General features: G+C 40.1%; 1 protein-coding gene across 2 annotated transcripts in view; it reads right to left on the reverse strand.

The window, feature by feature from the left end:
- LOC111155373 (scaffolding protein involved in DNA repair) overlaps nucleotides 1-24,553 on the reverse strand; it is a 490,720-nt gene that overhangs the window by 5,118 nt on the left and 461,049 nt on the right. The window contains exons 14-18 of one of the 2 annotated variants that reach the window (XM_022515520.1): nucleotides 15,433-15,619; nucleotides 14,592-14,744; nucleotides 3,246-3,339; nucleotides 2,129-2,243; nucleotides 1,776-1,829 (exon numbers count right to left, since the gene is read on the reverse strand). In XM_022515520.1, coding sequence (XP_022371228.1) covers nucleotides 1,776-1,829; nucleotides 2,129-2,243; nucleotides 3,246-3,339; nucleotides 14,592-14,744; nucleotides 15,433-15,619 — 603 coding nt within the window. Of the gene's footprint in view, nucleotides 1-1,775; nucleotides 1,830-2,128; nucleotides 2,244-3,245; nucleotides 3,340-14,591; nucleotides 14,745-15,432; nucleotides 15,620-24,553 lie in introns of those variants that run through there. The other variant, XM_022515521.1, reaches the window with a different exon arrangement.

Consider the following 24,553-nt stretch of genomic DNA (forward strand, 5'->3'; position numbering starts at 1 on the left):
TCTTTCCCACACTTTCCTCCAATCTTTTCCATGGAAATATCTTCCCTCATAACTTATATCTACCATCTTTAGGACCTGTTTAAAGCTCCCTCTAATTCATCAGCCTTACCCAGCATCACGCCCTTCTTTCCTCATCCTCCCCCACCTCAAAGACCGAGAGATGAGGTGACAAGGGATCAGCCAACAGGCACTACTGTCTTGTCACACATTAAACATATAAACTTCAGGAACAACAGAAACACACAAGGATCCCAGTCACCCTCCCCCCATTCTATTAGGTGGTCATTTGTGGGGATAACAATGTACCCAACAGAGACCATAACTGTGAACCCTGCACTCTTGTTTCTTCAGTGGTAAAATGTGGATTCTGCACCATTGAGATGTTGCAGAGATTAAATAAGACAACACGTGAGAAAAGTGGTAAGCATAGTTCTTAGTCCATTATAGTTATTTACTTACATTTTACTTCAAACATTCAGGGAATAACTAGTTCATAAACCCTCCTAAGACTTAGTCTATGCATCAATCCCTACCTGTGAAACAGCCCTTTAGATAAAGGTTTGGTGCTGGGCTGGAAGTGTCACAGAGTTGCTTTAGGGAACGCCCAGGCTGGTGGGCTTTATCCCAGGGTGGGAGCCAGAAATGCTTTTTAGAGCTCCACAGGCAGTTTCACCTGAAATCAGGGTTGGAAACCATTGTCAGACCAGTGATCCTCAATGATCTTATTCATGGATTTATCCATGTTCCAATTTAGTCCAAACTCTGAGAGCCGTGGTTTTGAGGAAGGAGTACAAATGGCTGTTCTGCCTCCTCAAGCTGCCAGCACCTCCTAAGGGGCAGGGGCTTGCTGCCACTGGAGAGAGAAGACCCTCAGAGCTCCAGAGGATGGATAAATTCAGCCTGTGTTCAGACTGCAATCAGAGCTGGAATTTGACCATGGGGCCCCATCCGAAAGTTCTATAGATGATCACCCAGCTTTTCACCACAACCTTCCAGCTCGCCCAAGTTTGCTACTTGCATGTGGACCCTAACACTGGCCCTGGATAACTTTTGTGACCTGAGGGCTGTGCCCTGGCATCACTCCAGTGGTCAGTGTCCAGTGCACTTCTCTGGGGTTCAGAGATTCCTGAAGCCACTTGTGGTGCTTTTAAATGGCTTGGACAAGACAGAGGTGGCATCTCAAGGACAGACCCCTCTTGTTCAAGAGGGCCAAATTTCACAAGGAAGAAACTGTCTCTAGACCATAAATTATATATATTTAGGTGGTGGTTTTCTTGGAGGAGCATACCACTTTATTCAGCCTCACACCATAGTAACTCTCAGGGAAGGCAAAACAGTTCTGAGAAATAATGGTCAAGTTTCCAGTTACTCATTCTGGAATACCCAGCAATTAAAAAACATAAAACGTGTGTCTCAGATATTTCTGTTCTATTAAAATGAATCATGGCAGTAGGACTTGAAATGTTGCCGGTCTATCATCAAAGCCAGTGGGGTCATATTCATGTATCTACTGCAAGTTTGGTCAGGAAATCATTCAATTCCAAAAAGAAAAGGATCTCATGAACCGACACAAGTATTTGTCAGGGAATGAAAGCAGTAAGACTTACCCGTGTCTTGGTACAGTCTGAACACCTAGCATGCACACAATGATACTGTGACACTTTGTTGTAAGTGGAAGTACATAGGACAGGGATCTTCACCTGGAGAGGAGATCCACTGACTCAGGGCTTAAGAACACAGGGTTGCACACCTGGGCTGCATGTCCCTGGACTTACCCCATCCTCGCAGGCGGCAAACCTCAGGAGTGAAGAAATACTGGTCTGGGACAGCTGCAATAACAGTGCGGTGGGCTGATTAAACTCCAGGGCTGAGGCAGGTGCTCATGTTCAATCTAATCATGTTCAATCAGGTGTTAATGTTCAACCTCCATCTCTTTAGCAGCTTCCACCTCAGAGCCTTATGTTAAACCTGACTGTAAGTTATGGATGTGGAAAGACTGCTTTCCTGAGGGGCTGTCCTTCCCATCCCCTCCCCAGGGAAGGAACAATAGATGCTGCCCTCTTGGCTAGCAGCAGAGAGGCTCCATGAGGTGGAGTAGGAAGCACACAACCTCTTACACCGCTCCTACCTTGACCTTCACTGTGCAGTGGGGTCGAGAGGGGCAGTCCAGGAACACCTGCAGGTGCTTTCTGAGAAGAGGAGAGGTGACCACACGGGAGCAGTCCCCACAGGAAAAGGTGTCTCTGTTGTTTGGAAACACACAGGGAAGGTAAGACTTGAAAAGGCACAAATCAAGAATCTAGCAGTAGACAGACATTTTTTTTCTAAACATGAGTGTTTGCTGATATAGAAAAGGGGGATTTACTCTAAGAAACCAAGTTCCTGAAATAGGCCAGAAGAAGCTCAGCCTGTTCTGAGGGATCAGCATCAGCTTCTGGCTGATGGCTGCATGGGCAATTGATGACCCAGGGGACGGAAGGGACACTCAGGCAGGAAGCCTCATTCAAGCTGGGCATAGAGGATGACAGCAAACATCCCATGAAGTGAAGTGGAGGCCCTCTGCTCAGCAAGGGGAAGTCAGGGCTTCGCATCTGCCTGAACAGGAAAACCTACTTCTAATCACCAGTAGTTATGCTCCTTCTTACTACCAGGTAAACCTGTAGTACACACTCTCCTTGTTTCTAAAACAATCCAGTGATGACTTGTTTATACATAAGACCACCAACCCATGAGGCATCAAGAAAACACTTGCCCCTTAGTTATTAAGGAGGAAAGTAACGAGCATGCCCCTGTCTGACAGGTAACAAAGTCACCTTGGGAGGCTATGCAGTAACTCTGGTTGGGGAAGGAATATCTGTTTATGTAGCTGTTCACCAGTCACTAGAAAAGTCTGCACCCCTGCAAAAGAGAAGCTGTATAGTTACCAAGTTTGTCTCATTTATTCAGGTTTGCCCTGAGTTTTTCTTTTTTCTCCTAACTGATAATAAAAGAGCTGAGTACAAAACCTGGCTCTACTTTCCTTTAAGATAGGAGGAACTGAAAGGACCAGCAAAACCTCTGTTATAAAGAAGTAAACACACCTAATGCTATGGCCTCAGAGTTGCAGTGCAGGAACTTGATTTCCCAGTGGGAGCTCATGCCTTGCCCTTAGTAGGGGAAGGTGGCCTGAGGCAGGGTGGCAGTGGAGCCCCTAGGACTGGCTGCAGCTGCCCTGGGGTCTTTCAGGCCAGCACCCGCACCCTTACCTGTCTCCTGGGCTCAGTTCCAATCTCTCGTTGCCACACATGTCACAAGTGGGCCAGGAGAAAGCAGTGCTCTCATCCACCCCAATTACAGTGCCTAGGCCCAAGAGAAAGCAAAAGCTGGAGTTCCAGAGGCTGTGTCTTCCCTCCCAAATTCTCTTTGCCCCTCAAGACAGAGATGGTAACATGAGATTCCTTAGACCCTTTTTTCTCACTTATGAGTTTATATAAATGGTCCCAAGCTTTTTATAATTTCCATGTACTGCACAAACAAAACTACAACAGTAAAAAGTAAGTTTTAAAACTTGCCCACATTACTACCCAAACAAGTATTTCTACTCTGCCTCATCTTTCTTAGTCTTTTTTTCCAGATGCATACATACTGAAATCATTATAAGCAAACCGTCAGGGCACTGTCTCATTATACTTTGTACGTTGCTGTAGAGCTGTCATAAGGACTGTCTTATCGATATTCCATTTAGGTGATGTGTCATGGTTCCCTCCATATTGTACATACAGGTCTGAGGCATTGGACAACTTTCTACAGAAGGCCTTTCCTGTACTAAGATCCCTTCCTTAGGATAGATTTCTGGCAGCAGAATCACTCTGTCAAGAATATGAATATTGGAGATAGAAACACCCTTTTTAGGAGGTGTTTCCCACAAGGATTTCCTGATTCACACTTTCACCACTCATTTACAGAGTGCTAGTTTCTCTGAGCTGCATGCTAGCATCACCTTGCTATTTGCCTCCTTAATAGGTATAATGGAATTCCTTATCATAGTTTCTACTTCTTTGATAAGGAAAGAGAAATATTCTTATTGCTTTGTTCATATCTCCTCGTATGTGATTTCTCTGGTTTCCTTCTTTTTTAATCCAATATTTGTGATTTATTTATTCAACAAGCAAATATGCATATAATGCTACTTAGTGTGGGATATATATTTAGCACAAAATATGTAACAACGAATACTACAGTCCCTACTCTTGTGAATGCCATTGTCTGATTGAGATGACCAAATAATGTGAAAAACATCATGAATATGGGAGAAAATATTCACAGAAAACACGTCTGATAATGGACTGGTATCCAAAATATACAACGAACTCTTAAAACTCAACAACACAACCCAATTAAAAGATGGGCCTAAGACCTTCACAGATATTTACAGATGGCAAATAAGCATATGAAAGATGTCAAACATCATGTGATAAGGGAAATGCAATTAAAACACGGAGAACACACACACAAAAAAAATTGCAATTAAAAATGGGCAGAGGAACTGAATAGACATTTTTCCAAAGAAGGCATTTGGATAGCCAAAAGACATAGGAAAAGATGCTCAACAATACTCATCATCAAGGAAATACGAATCACAATCAGAGTGAGATATCACCTCACCTGTTAGGATGGCTAAAATAAAAAGGACAAGAAATAACAAGTGTTAGTAAGGATGTGGAAAAAAGGAACCCTAGTGCACTGCTGGTGGGCAGGCAAACTGGGGCATCCACTCTGGAAAAGAGTATTGAGGTTCCTCAGAAAATTAAAAATAAAAATAATTGAAACTCATGTAACACTGTAAGTCAACTATACCTCAATAAGTAAAAAAACAAAAACAAACAAAACAAAAAACACCCAAACACTCCATACCTATGAGAATGGCAAAAATCCAGAACACTGACAACACCAAATTATGGTAAGAATGTGGATGGGTGCCTGGGTGGCTCAGTGGGTTAAGCCGCTGCCTTCGGCTCGGGTCATGATCTCAGGGTCCTGGGATCGAGTCCCGCATCGGGCTCTCTGCTCAGCAGGGAGCCTGCTTCCCTCTCTCTCTCTCTCTCTGCCTGCCTCTCTGTCTACTTGTGATCTTTCTCTGTCAAATAAATAAATAAAATCTTAAAAAAAAAAAAAAAAGAATGTGGAGCAACAGGAACACTCATTCCTAGTTGGTGGTAATGCAAAATGGTATAGCTATTTTGTCAGTTTCTTATAAAACTAAACATAGTCATACCATATGATCCAGCAATTGTATTTGGTGGTATTTACCCAAAGGAGCTGAAAACTTATGTCCAAACAAACACTGGAATAAAGATATTTATAGCAGCTTTATTCTTAATTGCCACAACTGGAAACAACCAAGCTGTCCTTTAGTGGGTGAATGGATAAATAAGCTGTGGTACCTCCAGACAATGGAATATTACTCAGCACTAAAAAGAAATGAGCTATCAAACTATGAAAAGACATAATGATGCTCATTGCTTAATGCTCATTGCTTAGTGAAAGAAGCCAGTTTGAAAAAGCTATATACTGCATGATTCCAACTTTACAACGTTCTGGAAAAAACAAAACTACACAGACAGAAAAAACTCCAAAACTAAACAGACAGTTAAAAGATCAGTGGTTGCCAGGTATTAAGGGGGAGGTAGGGATGAATAGGTACAGCAGAGGACTTTTAGGTTAGTGAAACCATTCTGTATGATACCATAGTAATGGATACATGTCACACATGTCTAAACCCATAGAATGTAAAATACCAAGAGTGAACTCCAATGTAAACTCTGGACTTTGGGTGATTGTGATGTGACAATGTAGGAGACACACACACACACACACACACATGCACACGCACACACACATATATACATATATGTATATATATATATATATATATATATATAATCAACTATAACAAATGTACCACCCTGGTGGGGGATATTGATAGTGGGAAACTCAGTACATGTCTGTACCTTCTGCTCAACTTTGCTATAAACTCAAAACTTCTCTAAAAATAGTCTATTAAAAAATACCATGAAATAAATGCTACATTGAGAAATGGAAAAGGCTCCTGGAGGTAGAGAAGAGAGGCCCTCTACAAGGTCAGGGAAGGTTTCCCAAAAGAAGATACATGAGATGGGGCTGCAGGTGGGGTGGAGGGCACAGGCTGACCCTGTACCCTGAGGCAGGGCTGGAGGACAGAGGGGCATGATGGAAAGGCAGGTGACATGGCTGTGAGGTTGGGAGACCCAAGTCACCAGGGTCTTAACTGGGGATTTTAGACTTGGAAGGCATGAGAAGCCAGTGAGGAATTTTAAACAGGAAATTGAGATGGTCTACTTTCTTGAAATGTGAAGCATTATAGATATCATCTAGATACGCTGGCAAATCCCAGACCATTCCTGTTGAAAAGTGGTGAAATAAGAGAACTGAAAAGGAGTTAAGATGTGACCTAAGTTTCCAGAAAAATAGAAGAATCATCCCTCCCACTCCTAGAGCAAAGAATTTCATTCCCCACTAGAACAAGCATTAGAAGAAAATTTATCTGTACAGGATAAAACAATTGTTACAACTAAGTAGGCTTGATTTACTAAAATGCATTCATGCAGTGCCCACTTGAAAGACTTTTTAAAAATGAAAATAATAGATCTTGATTTTGAAAAGGCTGTCCCAGCTAATTTCATTATCCTTGCAAATCTAATCAAGATTGAGTCAAAGGGATGAAAAGTAAAGTCAATAACGGCTTATAATACAGCTGGAAAGGAGTGTTGACCAATTCACAATGGGCAGAGGCATTAAGTAGGACCAAGCAAGATGAGTCGCTTCTATTCCATGGGTGTCTGTGCCCAGCACTACTTAGCGTCTGCTACATGAACTAGTAAAAAGAAGACTGCTACCAACTTAACTTCTTTTTTATCCTAGGATATCTTTGGGTGTTAACTGCATTTACGTTTAGATGGGATTAAGCAATTTCCTTCCAGTAGGGAACAAGACACACTGAAGAAATTTATTTCATTTGCAGTCTACACACCACTGGAAGTGCCTTCTGGTAACTCTAAATAAATTCCAAGGGATGACTGGGAAGTGTACTATTCATTTACATGAACATCAGAAGTAAAAAAAAAATTATTAAAGTTTGAAGGTTTTGACACCATACTCATCATTTGGCTTCAATCTGCTATTAAAAGCTTTTACTTTCCTTATCTTATTTATAGAAATCTCTTGTAATTAGGCTTGGGAAAGGTATATCACATATTTATTAAAACATCTTTTTAAAAAGGTTCCTTCAAAGGCTTCTTCCTGGGAAGTGCAGTGGCTCCTTTCTAGTAGGGCACATAGCAGCGATGTGCTCTGGTATTTTCTTCAGTGACTTTTAACTCTCCACCACACCCTCCTCTCTAACCTTTTTTTCTGATGGAAAGAAGGTGGGGGTCAGAAGTGTGTCCTGCTAGTTAGAGGCCAAAGCCTGGTTTGAAGACAGGACTTGGCCATGCCTTCCCAGGGAGACAGAGTACAAACGTGCGCTTGCTGAGTTCATGCCCACAGTGGTGAACAAGACCACCGCCCACTAGCAAGGGTATATAAAGAAGTGGCGAGCAATGCAAATAGATAAAAATCAATGCTGCAAAACTTTGTCATCCTAAACAAATAAACTGGGAAGAAGTCCTTGCATAGTCTGGATGCTGATGTTCGGGAAATATAATGAGAAGGCCTGGGAACCCAAGGGAAGCACTGAGCACCATTCCCTCACAGAGGCTCCATTTCCTAAAAGCACTCATGCAGATGGATAAATGTTATTTCTCAGTGGGTGACTGGCTCACAGGGCTGTATTATGAGTCTGTTCAAGCCCTGCTTAGAGAAAACGCTCAATGATCTGCAAGGTTCAAAACCCTGTTGGAGACCCCGATGTCCAGCTGATTTAGCTGCTGCAAGAGAGCTATCTAACTTCCAGAGTTGACTTCTTACAGATGATGAAAGATCCTGCTTGCAGCTACCTCTGGACAAGCCATCACTGGACTTTCTGGAACAGGGATGGGCAGAGTAGGGTGAGGCTGAGTTGCTGGGAAGGGGGTGTCTACTATTGTTACTTCACAAAGTAGTGAGGACTCTAGCCTTTCATGGCTTTGATGGGAGTTGAATCTGGGTGAGCCCACAGCTGGCTGGAGAGCAGGGCAGGGAGCCTCTGTGCCTGTCAGTGTGATCTGGTCAGTGCTCCAGCCTCTGCATTGACTGGGGCGTTCCTGCATGGGAGGCTGGGCCAATCTTTGCTATTTTGCAGCTGGGGTTTTGTTTTCTTTTAATCCTTAGTTAACTGGTTCTTATCAGAAGATCTGGCAGTACTGTGATAGCAGTGTTTACACACACATCCACCTGACCCACCCAGAGGCCTGCAGTACAGCTTCAGAGAGAGACTCGCAGAAACTCAAGACTGAAATGGTGATGTGTGAAAGAAAATAATATAGGTCAGAAACTGGACCTATATAAACTAATGGAAGAGGATTAGAGAAAGAATACATGAAGGTGAAAGAAAATCCTTTACATTTGTTACTCTAAATTAATCTAAAATATAATAGTTTGTTTAAATAATAGTAACAACAATGTATTCAGTGACTATACCTTATGGAGAAGTGAAGTGAATATCAGCAAGGGAGGGAGGAACTGAGAATATCCTTACAAGATACCTGTACTACCCTTGAAGCAGGACAGTGTTATTTGAAAGTGGACTTGATTCATTTTAAGTGTATCTAGGGCAACCACTAAAGAATGTTTAAAAAAAAAAAGTGTTAATATGCTGAGAGAGAGGAGAAAATAGAATCATAAAATGCTCAACTGAAATGAGAAAAGGCAGAAAGAGGGTAGATAAAAAAACGAGCAGGGCGCCTGGGTGGCTCAGTGGGTTAAAGCCTCTGCCTTTGGCTCAGGTCGTGATCCCAGGGTGCTGGGATCCAGTCCCTTATCAGCTCTCTGCTCAGCAGGGAGCCTGCTTCCTCCTCTCTCTCTCTCTCTCTCTTTCTGCCTGCCTCTCAGCCTACTTGTGATCTCTATCTGTTAAATAAATAAATAAAATCTTTAAAAAAACAAACAATAAAAATGAGCAATGAATAGAGAAATAATTATAAATAAGATAGATACTAATCCAATTATGTATGAGTACTGATTTTAAATGTGAATGGTTCAAAAACACAAAAGAGACTATCAGAGTGGGCAGAAAAACAAGAGCTAACTCTATATTGTCTACAAGAAACCCATTTCAAGGGACGCCTGGGTGGCTCAGTTGGTTAAGCGGCTGCCTTTGGCTCAGGTCATGATCCCAGTGTCCTGGGATCGAGTCCCACATCGGGCTCCTTGCTCGGCAGGGAACCTGCTTCTCCCTGTGCTCGCTCGCTCTCTGTCCCTCTGTCCCTGACAAATAAATAAATAAAATCTTTAAAAAAAAAAAAAAAAGAAACCCATTTCAACTCTAAAGACACAGAAAGATTAAAAGTAAAGTTATAGAAAAAGATATAACCTGCTAACACCAATAAGAGAGTTAAAAGTTAAAAGTTATATTAATTTCAAGCAGAGCAGACTTTAAAGAAAATTATCCGAGATAAAGAAGGGCATTAAATAATGATAAGGGAGTCAATTTACCACACAATTTACCATACAAATGATAAGGGAGTCAATTTACCATACACAATATGTGTATGTGCATGTAACAACAGACTGTGAAAATATGTGAAGCAAAATGATAGAACTTCAACCTAAACCTACCATTATATTTTATTTATTATTCTTTGAGACATCAATACCCTTCTATAAATGACTGACAGATTTAAAGGCAGAAAATCATAGTTGAACTGAACAGCACCACCAATCAATTGACTCTAACCGACATTTATTGAATATGCCATCCAATGACAGCAGAATAAACATTTTTCTCAAGCTCATGTGGAACATCCATCAAGACAGAACACAAAGTGGGGGCATAAAACACATTTAAATTTATAGAAATCATACTAAGTATGCTCTTAGACCATAATGAAATTAAACAGAAGTCAATAACAGAAAGATAGCTGAAAAACTCCCAAATAATTGGAGATTAATATACTTCTAAGTAACACATGGGTCAAAAAATAAATCTCAAGAGAAATTTTAAAATATTTTGAACTAAATGAAAATAAAAACACATCAAAACTGCAAAAGCAGTGCTTAGAGAGGAATTTAAAGCACTGTATGCATACACTAGAAGATATCTAAGGTCAATAATCTCAGTATTCATCTTAGGAAAAAAAGAAAAAGATAATTTAACAATCTATAAAATGGTTAAAATTTTATATTTTGTTAATCCCACCTACACATTATTATTTTTTTTAAATATGAAGTTCTTCAGAAACTAGAAAAACCAGGTCTTCTCTTTCCCCACAAGAATCTACATGTTTTCCTCTTTTTGCATCTCTGTGGCATTCACTGGCTATGGATAATGGGTTAGGTTTCAAACCTTCCCTTAGAAGCCAGATCTTCAGGTACATATTTTCTCATAACATGGTGCTATAGGTGGTGGTTATTCTTATGGTCTTATAATAACAGAATCCCATACAGCTTTTTTTTTTTTTAAAGATTTATTTATTTGAGAAGAGAGAGCAGAGGGAGAGACTCTTAAGCAGACTCCATGCTGAGCACTGAGCCTGAAGCAGGCTTCCATCCTATGACCCATGAGATCACAACCTGAGCCAAAACCAAGAGTCAGATGCTCAACCAACTGAGCCACCCAGTTGCCCCAGGGTCCCATGCAGCTTAAGCAGTGTGGGTGAGTGGCAGTCCCTCTCAAATGTGGGGCAGAGAACACTGCTGGGAGGCTATTCTCACACCCTTCTCTCTCAGCACCTGACCAATCCTGGGCTCTGAGAGAGGTGAGGGTGGGATGAGAACAGGTGGCAGCCAGTGAAGAGAATGAAGGTGGAAGGGAGGCACAATTTAGTTCAAAATATTTTAACATTTTATGTGGAGACGTGCAAGCAGTAGCAGGAGGTGGGCAGAGTGACAAGGACAGGTGCACAGTGCATCTGCTGCAGGCCATGCATCTACACTGTGCACTGTCCTCACAGCCTGTGTCCAGAGGCCCAGCAAAGCCAACTCTTGGAAACCCCCACAGTCCACTTAGCCTCTGCAGACTCTCAGGCCTTCCTTCCCTGCATGCTTCTAAATAGCCTATAAGCAACTAATCTGGCTTTGTGCCATAGTCTATCTATGGTGTTGACAGAATTGCTTCACTTAATACAACAAATTGATCATACAACCTCCTTAGCATGGCTGGGAACAGTAAGTAGAACAAGACCTCCTGCCTCCTCTGTGAGTTTTACATATGGCCTTCATCTGTCTGGAAGACTGTCACCACTCTGACAAATCCTAACTATCCCAAGCTGCCTCACTGGCTCTTGCCCTCAGCCAGCCCTCCTGGTCTGTAGCAGTGGAAGCACTGAGATATCATCCTTCTCCATTAGTCTGTGAGTGCTCCAAGGCCCCAAAGCCTCATGTGCATTATCTTATTTGATTCTCAATAATGCTTTAAGGTGGATTCTATTAGACCTGTGTTACAGATGAGAAAATGGAAGACCCAAATGACAGGTGGCTTGTTAGAGTCTGCTTTCTTCAGAACCACAAGGCTATACTGCTCTCATTTCTCAAATCATATTTGAGAAATCACATTTGAGATTTCTCAAGAAATGAAGAAGTGAAGAATGAAGAAGAAATGAAGAAATGAAGAAATAATCTTTCTTCAAATCACAGTCTTAGTCATGTTTTGGTACTAACACTAAAAGAAGATGCACAGAAAAGAAAATCCAAATTGCCTCAACACAATGAATGAGTATTCAATCTCACAAGCAGGCAGGGGAATGTGAATTAAACCAACAACAATGGGATCAGAGTTTTGCTGTTCATAAAAATTATAAAAAGATTCAGGAATCTAGTAGTGGGCAAGCCTGGGGAAGTAGGCCTCTTAGAAATTACTTTTGAAAATGTGAATTTTTGTATGCTTTTTGGAAATTAACTTAATATCTTTTAATATTAAGGATATACCAATAGTGTGGCCACTTCGGAAAACACTTACACATTTCTTCAAAAAGGCTAAGCACAGGGTTTCCCATATGATCCAGCAATTCTACTCCTAGATACATATGCAAAATTTGAAAAAGGTTGTTCAAACAAAAACTTGTTCATAAATATCCATAGCAGCACCATTTACAAAAGCCAAAAAGTGGAAACAACCCAATGTCCATTAACTGATGAATGGATAAAACAAGATGTGGTATATCCATACAATGAAATATTCAGCCATAAAAAGAAATGAAGTGCTGATATCTGGTACATCATGGATAACTTTGAAAACATTATGCCAAGTGAAAGAAGTCAATCTTGAAGGATTATATAATGTGTGATTCCATATATGTGAAATATCCAGAACAAGCAAATTCTATTATAAAGACAGAAAGTAGATTAGTGCTTTCCTAAGACCAGGGTAAGGCTGGGGTGGGAGAGCATAATGGGGAGTGATTGACAATGGGCGTGAGGTTTATTTTTGGGATGATGACAATGTTTCTTTTTAAATACTTTAAAAAAATTTTTAATTTTAGTTTTTCAGTGTTCCAAGACTCATTGTTTATGCACCATACCCAGTGCTCCATGTAATACATGCCCGCCTTAATACCCACCACGAGACTCACCCAACCTCCACCCTTCTCCCCTCCAAAACCCTCAGTTAGTTTTTCTTCCTTCCTTCCTTCCTTCCTTTCTTTCTTTTTTTTTTTTTTTATAATCTCTACACCCAATGTGCTGTCAAACTCACAACCTGAGATCAAGAGTTACATGTTCTAGGGGCACCTGGGTGGCTCAGTGGGTTAAAGCCTCTGCCTTCGGTTCAGGTCATGATCCCAGGGTCCTGTGATCTAGCCCCGCATTGGGCTCTCTGCTCGGCAGGGAGCCTGCTTCCTCCTCTCTGCCTGCCTCTCTGCCTACTTGTGATCTCTGTCTGTCAAATAAATAATTAAAATCTTTAAAAAAAAAAAAAGAGTTACATGTTCTACAACTGAGCTAGCCAGGTGCCCTGACAATGTTTTAAATTAGATTGTGGTGATGGCTGCACAACTCTGGGAATATACTAAAACATTTTAAATGACTGAATTGTAGCTACGTAAGTTATATCTCAAAAAAGTTGGTTAAAAAATATATGAACCCTGAGACCCTGAAATCTTTTTGCATAGACATCAGTAGAGATTGATTTGAAGGATATTTATTTCAGCCTTGTTTATAACTGCAAAAACAGAGGAACATCTTCGATATCCATCAGTGGAGAGACAGTTTATTCAAAGGAGGGAATATTATGCAACTATTACTATCCTGAGCTACATCTTTATCTATCCACCTGGATGGACATCCCTCCTAAAGTACTAAGATAAGTAAGGAAAGCACGTGACAGGATAATGGGCTTACAAAGTATTGTGAAGTCACACAGGTTCCTCCAAAGGGGGCAAATGCATGTGTTCCTGTGTTAACAGGGTGCAGCATGGCAGGAAACTGTTTCTCTTTCCCTTTATTAATCTTTCACTAGTTCCACTGGACATGCACTACTTTTATCACTAAAAACATGTGAAAGCTAAAAAAGAGTATTAATGCTGTGTTCAGCACAAGACTCATATATCCAACCAGCTACTGAAACATCTCAGATGTACCAAAAACACCTAAACTCTCCAAGACAGAGCTAAGATTGTTCTCTCAAAGCTGGCCTCTTTTACCATGTCCTACTCCAGTAAACAGCTCTACCATTGCCTTGTTGCCTAAGCCAGAATCTCAGAATTCTCACCCTCTATCTATGCCTTGCTCCCTCTGTACTGAATTCACTACTCAACGGGTCAGTTTTTCCCAAATAAACCCACTTCCAGATTTACTTTGCCTCCTCCCTTGTTTCACATCTTGGGACTGGTGCTTGCCTTCCCACTGAATACTATCCAAGGCCCTGGTCCTTCAACTCTGCTCTGCAGAGACAAAACCTGGAATACCTGTCTCTCTGTCGATGACAGAGTACACTCCTGCCAGGGCCACCCACCTGGGCAGTGGTTAGCCCTTCAGCCTAATCTCCAGTCCTTCCATCCATCCAACTAGACGCATTTCCTGCCTCCTTCCAGACTCTGGTGCTCCCTCACTCTGCCAGGTCTGCAGCCTTTATGTCCTATTCTTTTCCAGTCAGATAGTCTTCCTGCTCAATTACCTAACTGATTACTTCCTATCCTACAGATCTCAGCACAAGGCTCCTGTCCTTGGGGAGACTACGGTGAGCTCCCTGACAAGGTGAGGTCTCAGCAATCAGCACCTGGAGCACTCAGCCCATTGCAGTTCAATGCTTGATTGAGTGCACAGCTCGCTGAACTCTTTCTATACACACTCAAAGTCTAAGAGGCAAGAACCTCTTCTGATTTTGTTCCAATCCAAAGTTTGGAAAATATCAGACATAAAAACTTGTTGAATAAATGAAATTAATATGAAGTATGATATTTAAAAATATATAAATACCATTTCCTCCAGGATTGACTACCCACCTTGAATGCTGCAAATGGAGTTGACCTGAGTAACAGAAACCAGTTCATTGAGCTTCACAGGGCCAGTCAGTTCACAGGAGTGAGCTCCGGAGTCCACACCCAAACGGGGCTTTTGAAGCAAGAGGACACTTCGTTCAACACAAACAATATGACCTGCCAACAGAGACCCTTCAGATTATTGAAGCACTGAAGAAGAAAGTGAGTTATCCTTCCAGTGAAGACAGGGTCCTTTGCCAACCCCCCATAGGCAGAGGGCACAGTTTTGGGGCCCATCCATTGTATCCAATGACATATGCACTGGACAGAAAGGAAATGCTAAAGCCACCAGTGTGCTAAGCAGGCCAAGCACACAAAACTAGATTCAAATTCATTTTAGGATAGTGAATTCTGTGGTACACAAATTATATTTCAACAAAATAAAATAAAAATATATAGTTTGGGCAGGATTCTACTTTGATCCCTGGAAAAAAAGAGCTAACTGATCTGTGTATATTTATAATATTCCAGCTTTTTGTTTGTTTTAAAAAGTGATGTTCCAGGCAATGGCTTCAAGTGACTTCTGCACCTGTAAGTGTGCCACCAAGAGACAATCCGTGAGTCACCAATGGCATCTTTCACAGGGAGTGTCAGCCCTGCAGGGGTTCTGGTTCTCTCCAGGTGGCCCATGACAGGAGCTAGTGAAAGCTGAAGGCTGGTACCATAGGCCTCTTCCACTCCATGTGCCATGTCCAAGGTTAGCTTCATGAAGGAGCCAGCAGTTCCAGTGAAAGGCAAAGCTTCAACGCCATTTTATGGCATCTATCAGTCACCACTGGGTCAAACTATGAAGAAGAAAGCATACCCTGGGCTCGGACAGTGTCCCTGAAGAAAAAGCTATGAGAGACAGCTTCTGTGAGCGCTTCCAGAACTTCCTGGCTCAACACACATGAGGGGGCCACACAGACTGGTATGGTTTTGGGGAGGCCAGAGTTATTCTCATCCTGCATCTGGAGGGTGGCATCAGTCACCATCAGCCAAATCTCCCTTTGCTGTGGAGGAAGCAAACTGTTTAGCTACAATTCAAAAACATAGTCAAGTCTATTAACTTTACTAGCTATTCTTATATCCAAAGCTTTAATAAAGCAATTAGGTTAGATGATTATTACTAACAATTTTAGTTATCATTCCAACAAATATTTTCAAATATACAATAGACTCTGTGTATCTTGATCACTAGCCCCCATTGACATGACTGTGCTCTGAGAGCCTAAACCCTGTACCTGTTTAAAGGGCTCCTTTAGGGGCGCCTGTGTGGGTCAGTCATTAAGTGTCTACCTTCAGCTGAGGTCATGATCCCTGCAAGCCCAGCATCGGCTCCCTGCTCAGCAGAAGGCCTGCTTTGTCTTTTCCCACTCCCCCTGCTTGTGTTCCCTCTCTAGCCACCTCCCTGTCAATTAAATAAATAAAACCTTAAAAAAAAAATAATAGGCTCCTTTACTAGGATACAATCTGCCCTTCCCTGGCACTACTGTACTTGTCCATGAATTACTCACGGGGATTGTTCTTTTCTCCAGATCACTCTTTCCCATACTAGAATGTTAATTACCACATTGTTTTATATTTAGTCCATACATGCTCTTCTTTCCTATTAGATCTAAGTTTCCTAAGGATCAGTGATATGAACTGAATGTTTATATCTCACCCCCCCACCAAATCCCCAATTCATATGCTGAAGTCCTAACCTCCAATGTGATAATGGTAGGTAATAAGGTCATAGGGTGGAGCCCTCGTGATGGGATTTGTGTCCTTATTAGACAATAATTTCCTCATTCTCCCCTCCACATGGTAAGGATACAAGGAGATATCCTATTTTAAACCAAGAGAGCCCTCACCTCCCTAAGAACTGGACCTGTTGGCACTTTGACCTCAGACTTCAGTACTCCAGACTTGGGAGAAGTAAACTGTTGCAGTTTAAGCCACACAGTGCATGGAATTTTGCCACAGCAGCCCAAACTGACTGAGGCAGGAATACTTGTTACTTGTCTCAGACTTTGTATACGCTCTGATGTAAAGCAGGTATAAATATTTGTTGTATCTGCAACAAATTTACTTTTTTTTTCTTTTTATTTAAATACAATTATGTTAACATACTGTATTACTAGTTTCAGGGGTGCAATTTAGTTTTTCATCAGTTGCATATAAGACACAGTGCTCATTAAATCAAGTGCCCTCCGTAATGCCCATCACCCAGTTACCCTATCCACCCACCCACCAACAACACTCAGTTTATTTCCTATAGTTAGTCTCTGATGGTTTGATCTTACTTTATTTTCCTTCCCTTTTCTTTCTCTTATATTCATCTGTTTTGTTTTTTAAATTCCACATATGAGTGAAATCATATGATATTTATCTTTCTCTGACTTATTTCGCTTAGCATAATACTCTCTAGTTCTATCCACATCATTGTGAATGGCAAGATTTCATTCTTTTTAATGGGTATGTAATATTCCATCATATATTATACCCCACATCTTCTTTATCCAATTCCTCTTTCAATGGACACTGCTCTTTCTACAGTTTGGCTATGGTGAACATTGCTGTCATAAACACTGGGATGCAGGTGCTCCTTCTGATCATCATGCTTTTATCCTCTGGATAACTGTAATTGCTGGGTCATAGGATAATTCTGTTTTTAACTTTTAAGGAACCTCCGTACTGTTTTCCAGAGGACTGTACCAGCTTGCATTCCCAATAGTGTAAGAGGGTTTCCCTCTCTCAGCATCCTTGCCAACATCTATTGTTTCCTGAGTTGTTAATTTTATCCATTCTGACTGGTATGAGGTGGTATCTCACTGTGGTTTTGATTTGTATTTCCCTGATGATGAGTGATGTCAAGCATTTTTTCATGTGTCTGTTGGCCACTGTATGTCTTCTTTGTAGAGATTATCTGTTCATATCTTCTGCCCATTTCTTGACTGGATTATGTGGGGTTTTTTGGGTGTGGAGTTTGATAAGTTCTCTATAGATTTTGGATACTAGCCCTTTATCTGATAAGACATTTGCAAATATCTCCTCCCATTTCATAGGTTGCCTTTTAGTTTTGTTGACTGTTTCCCCTGATGTGGAAAAGCTTTTTATCCTGATGAAGTCCCAATAGTTCATTTTTGCTTTTGTTTCCCTAGCCTTTGGAGATATGTCTAACAAGAATTGCTGTGGCTGAGGTCAAGAGGTTGCTGCCTGTGTTCTCCTCAAGGATTTTGATGGATTCCTGTCCTACATTTAGGTCTTTTGTCCATTTTCATTCTTCTGCATGTGGCTGTCCAATTTTCCCAATACCATTTGTTAAGGGACTGTCTTTTTTCCCATTGGATATTCTTTCTTGCTTTGTTGGAGATTAGTTGACCATAGAGTTGAGGTTCCATTTCTGGGTTCTCTATTATGTTCCATTGATTTATGTGTCTATTTTTATACCAGTACCACACTATCTTGATGATACCAGCTTGATTACAGCTTTGTAATACAGCTTGAAATCCAGAATTGTGATGCCTCCAGCTTTGGTTTGACTTCTTTGCTGCTTTGGATGCATTTTCTTTCTTTTTGTTGTCTAATCGCTGAGGCTACGACTTCCTGTACTATGCAGAACAACCATACTGAGAGTGAACATCTCTGTCATGTTCCTGACCTTAAGGGAAAAACTCTCAGTTTTTCCCCATTGAGGATGATATTCACTGTGGTTTTTTTGTATTTGGCTTGTATGATATGGAGGTATATTCCCTTTACCCCTACCCTGTGGGGAGTTTTAATCAAGAAAGGATGCTGCATTTTGTCATTTTTTTTTTAATCAATTGAGAGAATCATATGGTTCTTGTCTTTTCTTTTATTAATGTGGTGTATCACACTGATTGATTTGAAGATGTTGAACCACCCCTGTAGTCCAGGAATATATCCCACTTGATCATGGTAATAATCCTTTTAATGTACTATAGGATCATATTGGCTACTATCTTGGTGAGAATTTTTGCGTCCATGTTCATCAGGGATATTGGTCTATAATTCTTTTAGTGGGGTCTTTGGTTTTGGGATCAAGGTAATGCTGGCCTCATAGAATGAGTTTGGAAGTTTCCCTTCCATTTCTATTTTTTGGAACAGTTTCAGAAGAATAGGGGTTAATTCTTTTTTAAGTGTTTGGTAGAATACCCCTGGGAAACCATCTGGCTCTGGACTCTTGTTTGTTGAGTAATTTTTGATTACAGATTCCATTTCTTTGCTGGTTACGGGTCTGCTCAGGTTTTCTATTTCTTCCTATATCAGTTGGGGTAGTTTATATGTCTCTAGGAATGCATCCATTTCTTTCAGATTGTTGAATTTATTGGTGTAGAGTCGCTCATAGTATGTTCTTATAATTGTTTGTATTTTTTTGGTGTTGGTTGTGATCTCTCCTCTTTCATGACTTTATTGATTTGGGTCTTTTTTCTTTTTGATAAGTCTGGCTAGGGGTTTATTGATCTTATTCTTTCAAGGAACTAGCTCCTACTTTTGTTGATCTGTTCTACTGTTGTTGTTTTTTTTTAATTTCTATATTATTGATTTCTGCTCTAATCTATATTCTGGATTTAGGCTTTATTTGCTCTACTTTCCCCAGCTCCTTTAGGTGTAAGTTTAGGTTGTATATTTGAGACTTTTGTTTCCTGAGAAAGGCGTGTATTGCTATATACTTCCCTCTTAGGACCAACTTTGCTGTATCCCAAAGGTTTTGAAGTGTTGTGTTTTCATTTTCATTTGTTTCCATGTATATTTAAGTTCTCTTTTAATTTCCTGGTTGACACAGTCATTCTTTAGTAGAATGTTCTTTAGCCTCCATATATTTGTGGGCCTTCCAAATTTCTTCCTGTGGTTGACTTCAAGTTTTATAGCATTTTGGTCTGCAAATGTGCATGGTATGATCTCAATCTTTTGTACCTGTTGAGATCTGATTTGTGACCCAGGATGTGATCTATTCTGGAGAATGTTCCATGACTACTTGAGAAGATTCTGCTGCTTTAAGATGAAATTCTCCAAGTATATCTGTGAACTCCAACTGGCCCAGTGTGTCATTCAAATCTCTTGTTTTGTTTTTGATCTTCTGCTTTGATGATGTGTCCATAGGTCTGAGTGGGGTGTTAAGTCCCCTACTATTATTGTAGTATTATCAATGAGTTTCTTTCTTTCTTTTTAAAGATTTTATTCATTTATTTATGAGAGAGAGAGGGGGAAAAAAAAACACAAGTGCGGGGAGGAGCATAGGGAGAGAGAGAGAGAAGCTGACTTCCTGCTGAGCAAGAAGCTTGACATGGGGCTTGATCCCAGACCCAGAGATCATGACCTGAGCTGAAGGCAGATGCTTAACCCACTGAGCCACCCAGGCACCCCCATTCTGATATCCTTTGTCTTTTGATTGGAGCATTTAGTCCATTTATATTCAGAGTAATTCAACTATTCAAAATAGTTGGATGTTGTGTTCCAAGGACAAGGAAAGCTCAGTGTCTCTCCTACTACCCTGCCATCTTAACTCTAGTAATGATCTTTCTCTTTTGGTCTTTTTTTATTATTATAATCTTCTTGTATCTACAAAAGTTGTAATGCCTTCTCAAATTAATTATAATGGAATTTTTCCCTTTCCCCTTGTTCAAGGTTTAGGATTCAGTATATCCGAATGGGAACAATGCTTTGCCTGGGAAGACCCTTATGGTCAGCAGGGCTGGACCATGAGAACCTGGCTGGCCTGAGACTCAGTTGGTGCTACTGTTGTGGATGGCATAATCAGGCTGAGGATTCCATCTGGCTGACTGACAGGACTGGGCAAAGAAAGTGACTTGGATGGTGAGGAACTGTGGCTTGGGGTGTAGGGGGTAGCTCACATGGTTGGGAGGTTGATCACAGATTGGAAATTAGATTAAATTATATTGAGGAAAATGAGAGCCAGGTTTTCTCATTTATATAAGTTATATAAGAGAGTTATAAATATGGAAATAGAGAAACCTAGAGTCAGTTCTGTGGTAATGATCTACAATTGGACATACTGGTATAAACTCATGATTTCAGATATAGATGAATAGATGGAAAGAAATATTTAAATAAAATTGTATTTAAAATTGGCAAAAAAAAAAAAAGAAATAGGTATGGATTTATGGGCATATGTGCATGAGTTTACACATATATACTTCTTTGCACTGTCCATTGGGAGGGCCAAGAGACAATAACCTCCCAATAGCAGTAAGCCCATCTAGTACCCAGACGTTTGCTTTTAAATGTCATTCTCCATTAAAATCAACCATGCCTCCTCCAAGAGATGGCTGTTTCCAGAATAGAGAAAGCACAGATGAGTCTGAAACATCTCACTGTGTCAGAAAGTAACTTAAAGTGACTTAAAGAATGATAGGAACACAACCAAAGGCCTCACGAACCAGCTTGAATCTGGTAAATCCAAACAACAAACTAAACAACGGTGAGATTCTAATCCACTGAACAAAACTGAATCCACTGGTCCATACTGATATAGATGGTGATACATAAATAAATCAGGAAATAAGCTCATAAGTATAGCTAAATGCCAACTACTCAATGTAAAAGGTACGATTTGACATTCTTGACATTCAGGCAAGATCACTCAATGTATCTTCCTATAAAATACTTGTTACATAGTTCTTAATTTATTTATAAGTATGAGATACTTATTAGTTAACTTTAGAGTGGAGAAATCTAGAAAACACCTTTTTTCCCCTTCAAGTTTTTATTTAAATTCCAGTTAGTTAACATATAGTGTAATACAAGCTTCAGGTGGAGAATTTAGTGATTCTTCACTTACATACAGCACCCGGTGTTCATCATAAGTGCCCTCTTTGATACCCATCACCCATTTAGCCCATCCCCACCCACCTCCTCTCCAGTAACTCTCAGTTCTTTTTTATAGTTAAGAGTCTGTTTTCTGGGGGCACCTGGGTGGCTCAGTGCTTAAGCCTCTGCCTTCGGCTCAGGTCATGATCTCAGGGTCCTGGGATCGAGTCCCACGTCGGGCTCTCTGCTCTGCAGGGAGCCTGCTTCCTCCTCTCTCTCTCTCTCTCTCTGCCTGCCTCTCTGCCCACTTGTGATCTCTCTCTGTCAAATAAATAAAATCTTTGAAAAAAAAAAAAAAAGAGTCTGTTTTCTAAGCAGCTCTTCCTGCCCATGGGTCCTGTCCCCATGCTTTAATTAAAAAAAAAAAAAAAAAAAAAAAAAAAAGTCTGTTTTCTAGTTTGCCTCTCTCTTTTTTTCCCCCTTTTGTTTGTTTGGTTTCTTAAATTTCACATGAGTTAAATCATATGGTATTTTTCTATCTCTGACTGACTTATTCCACTTAGCATAATACCCTCTAGCAGCTCCATACACGTTGTTGGAATGGCAAGATAGCATACTTTTTGATGGCTGAGTAATATTCCAGTCTATAAGTAGACCACATCTTCTTTATCTTTTCATCAGTTGATGGACACTTGGGCCCTTTCCATAATTTGGGTATTTATGATAGCTGCTATAAATATTAGGGTGAATATGTCCCTTCAAATCTGTATTTTTGTATCCTTTGGATAAATACCTAGTAGTGCATTTGCTGGATCATAGGGTACTTCTATTTTTAACTTTCTGAGGGAACTCCAGTACTGTTTTCCAGAGTGGCAGCACCCGTTTGCATTCCCATCAACAGTGCAAGAGGGTTCTCCTTTCTCTGCATCCTTGCCAACACCTGTTGTTTCCTGTGTTGTTAATTTTAGCCATTCTGACAGGTATCTCATTATAGTTTTGATTTGTATTTCCTTAATGATGAGTGATGTTGAGCATCTTAGAAAACACCATTTTAATCAATTGATAACATATCATAGCACTGGGGCAAATCAACTGTGTACTTCCTGATACGAAGATGGTATTTTTATGTGGTATTCCTGAAAAAGATGCATACCTTGAATCTATTCATGAGATAACATCAGGTCAATCTAAATGGAGAGAAATTCTATTAAGTACTGATCTCTATTCTTAAAAACTGTCAAGGTCATAAAGATATGCAAGGATGCAGAAATATTCCATTTGAAGAAGAAAGAGACACAACAACTAAGTACAGTACATGATACTGTGTTGGACTGTGGAGTTATAAATGATTTGGGGGAACAACTAGCAAAATCACATTTGAAAAAATGGCAGATATCTTAGGGCAAAGATTTCTACAAGATTATCTGCAGCTGGGAGTTTTTCTGACAGTCTTCAAATATTTTAGATACTCTTTGTAAATACCGGGGATTTGGCTTACTATCTCTTTTTCAATCTCCTGATGAGCCAAAATGGTCTAATTTCCTTTGAAATTAACTATCAAATTATCTTTACCATTGGGGTATCATCTGTAAAAAGACACAAATAACCAATTAATTCAAAGCAGTGCTACAATCTAAGTGCTAAAATTTTATTAAAAATAGATCTGTTCCACACAAAAATGCCCAATTAATTTCGACAAAGTTGCAAAAGCAATTCAACAGAGGAAGGACAGCTTATCAACAAATAATGCTGGAACAACTGGACATCTTTAGGCATAAAAAGGGAACCTTGACCTAAACTACATACTTTATTAAAAAAATCAACTCAAAATACACCATGGACTCAAATGTAAAATTATAAATCTTCTAGAAAATAACATAAAAGATAAACTTTGGGACCTAAAACTAGGCAAAATGGCTTAGTTTGGCTTAGACTTTATGACAAAAGCATGATCTATAAGGGAAAGTTAATAAATTCGACTGCATAGAAATGAAAAACTCTGCTCTGGAAAAACCACTGTTGGAAGGATAAAAAGACAAATTATAGACCCTGAGAAATATTTGCAAATCATATATCTGACAAAGGCTTTGTATACAGAATATATAAAGAACTTCCAAATTCAGCAATAAAAAAGAAATAATCCAAATGGAAAATGGGTAAAGGACACATATAGACCTTTCACCAAAGAAATTATTCAGATGGGAAATAAACATCTGAAAGGATTTCCAACATCATTAGTTCCCTGGATGAATCTCGATGACGATGACAACCACCACCACCACCAATACCACCAACAGCGCCACCAAAGTAGCTGTTATAGGTCAAATTGTGTCCCTCCAAAAAGATCAATTGAAGTTCTACTTCTAGTACTTCAGAATGTAACCTAATTTAGAAATAAGGTCTTTACAAATTTAACCAAGTCAAGATGAAATCATGACAACTGTCTCTCTTCAAATCTGACTGAAGTCCTTATAAAAAAGGAAATTTGGACACTAACAGGTGCAGAGGGAAGACAACATGAAGACACATAGGGTGAAGATGGTCATGTGCCTGGGGTGATGTGTATATAAAGCCAAGGAAGGCCAAGGATTGTTGGCAGGCACTAGAAGCTGGAAGAGGCGAGGAAGGATATTCCCCAGAGCTGTCATAGCATGGCCCTGCTGACATCTTGATTTCAGACCTCTAGCCCCCACAAGTGTGAAATGATAAATTTCTGCAGTTTTAAGCAATCTGGTTTTTGGTACTTTGTGCAGCTGGCCTAGGAAACAACACTGATATATATTGCATGGTTTCATTTGTGTAATGATAATGAAATAACATAATTATAATGGTGAAACCAGATTAGTACTGATGTCAGTTTCTTGGTTTGGGTGTTGTATTGGGTGTTGTATGGTGACTATTGGGGGTAAGGGGTGTTAGTACAGGAGAGGGTGTACACTATATATTTCTTTGAAGTCTATTGTGAATCTATAATTACTATGAATCTAAAAATTTAGAATAATTTTATTCAAAATAAAAGTTAAGGGGGTGCCTGGCTGGCCCAGTTAGTAGAGCAGGTAACTCTCGATCTTGGGATTGTAAGTTTGAGCCCCAGGCTGGGTGTAGAGATTACTTAAAAATCTTAAAAAGAGAATGGTCAAGTTTCATTCTTCTACATAGAGCTGTCCAAT

This window comes from Enhydra lutris, unplaced genomic scaffold (assembly GCF_002288905.1).
Source record: "Enhydra lutris kenyoni isolate GAN:26980312 unplaced genomic scaffold, ASM228890v2 scaffoldscaffold41, whole genome shotgun sequence".
In the NCBI taxonomy this organism is placed as follows: domain Eukaryota; kingdom Metazoa; phylum Chordata; class Mammalia; order Carnivora; family Mustelidae; genus Enhydra; species Enhydra lutris.